Source organism: Tursiops truncatus, chromosome 3, assembly GCF_011762595.2.
Source record: "Tursiops truncatus isolate mTurTru1 chromosome 3, mTurTru1.mat.Y, whole genome shotgun sequence".
Lineage (NCBI taxonomy): Eukaryota > Metazoa > Chordata > Mammalia > Artiodactyla > Delphinidae > Tursiops > Tursiops truncatus.
Window position 1 is genome coordinate 160,997,645 of NC_047036.1, and position 2,765 is coordinate 161,000,409.

The following is a 2,765-nucleotide window of genomic DNA, read 5'->3' on the forward strand; positions in this document are numbered from 1 at the left end:
TTCCCTTCCCAAACTTCCCTTCCCAAACAGAGGTGTTTGCCTCTGGTGATACTCCTGCTGCTGGACTAGGGACCACATCTTTTCCATCAGGTTTATCAACAGTATGGAACCCAGAAACCAAACAGATGTTTCAGAATTTCTTCTCGTGAGACTGACAGAGGATCCAGAACTGAAGACCACTTTCTTCAAACTGTTCCTGTTCGTGTACGTGATCACCATCCTGGGAAAGCTTCTCATCATCTAGGCTGTCATCTCTGACTTCCAACTCCACACTCCCATGTACTTCTTTCTCTCCAATCTGTCCTTTACTGACATCTGTTTCAGCACCACCACGATCCCAAAGATCCTGGAGAACATCCAAGCACAGAATCAGAGCATCACTTACAGAGGCTGCCTCACCCAGATCAGCTTTGTTCCGACTTTTGTTTGTTGGGAAATTTTTCTCCTTTTAGTAATAATGGCCTACGGTCGTTATGTGGCAATTTGTCACCCACTAAGATACACAGTCAGCATGAACCCCCGCCTCTGTGTTCAGCTGATTCTACTCTCCTTGTTCATTAGCCTTGCAGATGCCCTGCTCCAGAGTCTGATGGTGCTGCAACTGTCCTTTTGCACAGACCTGGAAATCTCCCTCTTCTGTGAAGTTGTTCAGGTCATCAAACTTGCATGTTCTGATACCCTCATCAGTAACATCCTGGTATATTTTGCAGCTGGCATATTTGCTGGTGTTCCTCTTTCTGGAATCATTTTCTCTTATATTCAAATTGTTTCCTCCATTTTGAAAATGCCCTCATCAGGCAGAAAGTAGAAAGCTTTTTCTACCTGTGGGTCTCACCTCTCAGTTGTTTCCTTTTTCTATGGGACAGCTTTTGGGGTGTACATTAGTTCGGCAGTTACTGACTCTTCCAGGAAGACTGCAGTGGCTTCACTGATGTACACTGTGGTCACTCCTGTGATGCACCCCTTCATCTACAGCCTGAGGAACAGAGACATGAAGGGAGTTTTGAGGAAACTTATTGGTAGAGTATTTCTTTTCTGTGATTGTGTCATCCGATTTGGGATGGGTTCACTAGAATGAATCAAAGTAAAAGGAATACTGATGAGCTAGAATGCCTGACTCTTTCATCAGTAGGTTCTTTGGTAAATAGATACCATGATGGCTAAGTGCATTTTAACTTAGGGTTAAAACCTGAAGTGCTCTTTTTTTTTTTTTTTTTTTTTTTTTAGCACTGTGATTTCCATTCTCTAAGAAAAGTTTCTTCAGTTAAGGTCTATGGAAGCTGAATTTGAGGCAGAGGTTCATGGTATAGTAATTTTGTGGGGAATGTTCTGAGCACAAGGGAAGTGGGAAAAGGTGGATAGGTCAAGGAAATGATTTAAAGAAGTCTGTGGTCATGCAGAAGTAGATTCTGCTCGATTCTATGGGTAGCACCGTGTGAATGGCACCCCAGAGTTAGGCCTACTGTGGGACGTAGTGGTTGATCTTTCATACCCCAGATCAGGAATCCTTGAGACCGGTCACTGGTAAATTGTACATGTGTGGGGCAACATTAGCACCCAGAACACTCAGCTTCATTTTGTATACAATTTTTTGTGATTAGATTATCTCAGTAGTTTGAAATGATTGTGTGATGTTTGAAATTGACCAGTGAGGAAGACTTTCTTCCTAATAAGAGAAATTAATCCTGAGTCTAATATGTGCAAACAATAAAGATATCTTCATTACAAGGATCTCAGAGGTAGAAAATTGCGCAGGAGCAGGAAAGTAGAGATTCATTCATTCCTCCATGAAGTGGCTTCGTGCTAGGGCTGATTCCCCTCATGGACCCAGATGGCTTCACAGATGCAGGTATCATATCTAGACATGATTCCCAGAGGAAAAAAACCCAAATAACAAAAAACCCTGACTGACCTTCCCTGGGTCTGAGGTTAATTGAGGGACTATTTATAATGGATATTTCCGTGGCATCATCCATAAGGTATTACCTTCAATCTTATCACTAAGAACAGGATCATACGCCACCTACTTAATCTAATTCCTGGTATAGGGGAAATGATTACTATGAGAACCTTACTCTTATCATATGTAGTGTAATTACTGGACAAAAACAGGACAATGCTTCAATAAAATTTAACTAGTATTGCTGTGTTCCATATCTTGCATATCTTCTTAACTCTTATAATCCTATTGTCTTCACATAACTTTATCACTTGCTTCAGCAGTTAGATTTGTTTTCATTTATTGTTACATTTATCAGCCTTTTCCATTGGTGTGAATAATATGATAAAATAAATATTTGTTAGGTAAGCAGGGCAAAGTTTGGTAATCTTCTGGCATTGTTTTTCCTTTGAAATCTTCTCATTGGCTTTTTTTTGAATTTTATCTTTTTTATACAGCAGGTTCTTATTAGTTATCTATTTTATACATATTAGTGTATATATGTCAATCCCAATCTCCAATTCATCCCACCACCGCCATCACCACCCCCACTTTCCCCCCTTGGTGTCCATATGTTGGTTCTCTACATCTGTGTCTCTATTTCTGCCCTGCAAACCAGTTCATCTGTACCATTTTTCTAGATTCCACATATACACGTTACTATACGATATTTGTTTTTCTCATTCTTTTTTTTTAACATCTTTATTGGAGTATAATTGCTTTACAATGGTGTGTTAGTTTCTGCTGTATAACAAAGTGAATCAGCTATACGTATACATATATCCCCATATCTCCTCCCTCTTGCATCTCCCTCCCACACTCCCTA

The 2,765-nt window shown here is 40.1% G+C and overlaps 1 protein-coding gene across 1 annotated transcript; it reads left to right on the plus strand.

Annotated features, from left to right (window-relative positions):
* On the plus strand, window positions 1-1,078 carry LOC101319552 (olfactory receptor 7G1-like). The gene is given in 1 exon segment (XM_019930732.2): window positions 1-1,078. A coding segment is annotated over 1 exon segment (975 nt). The 5' UTR covers window positions 1-103.
* Window positions 1,079-2,765: the final 1,687 nt, after the last annotated feature.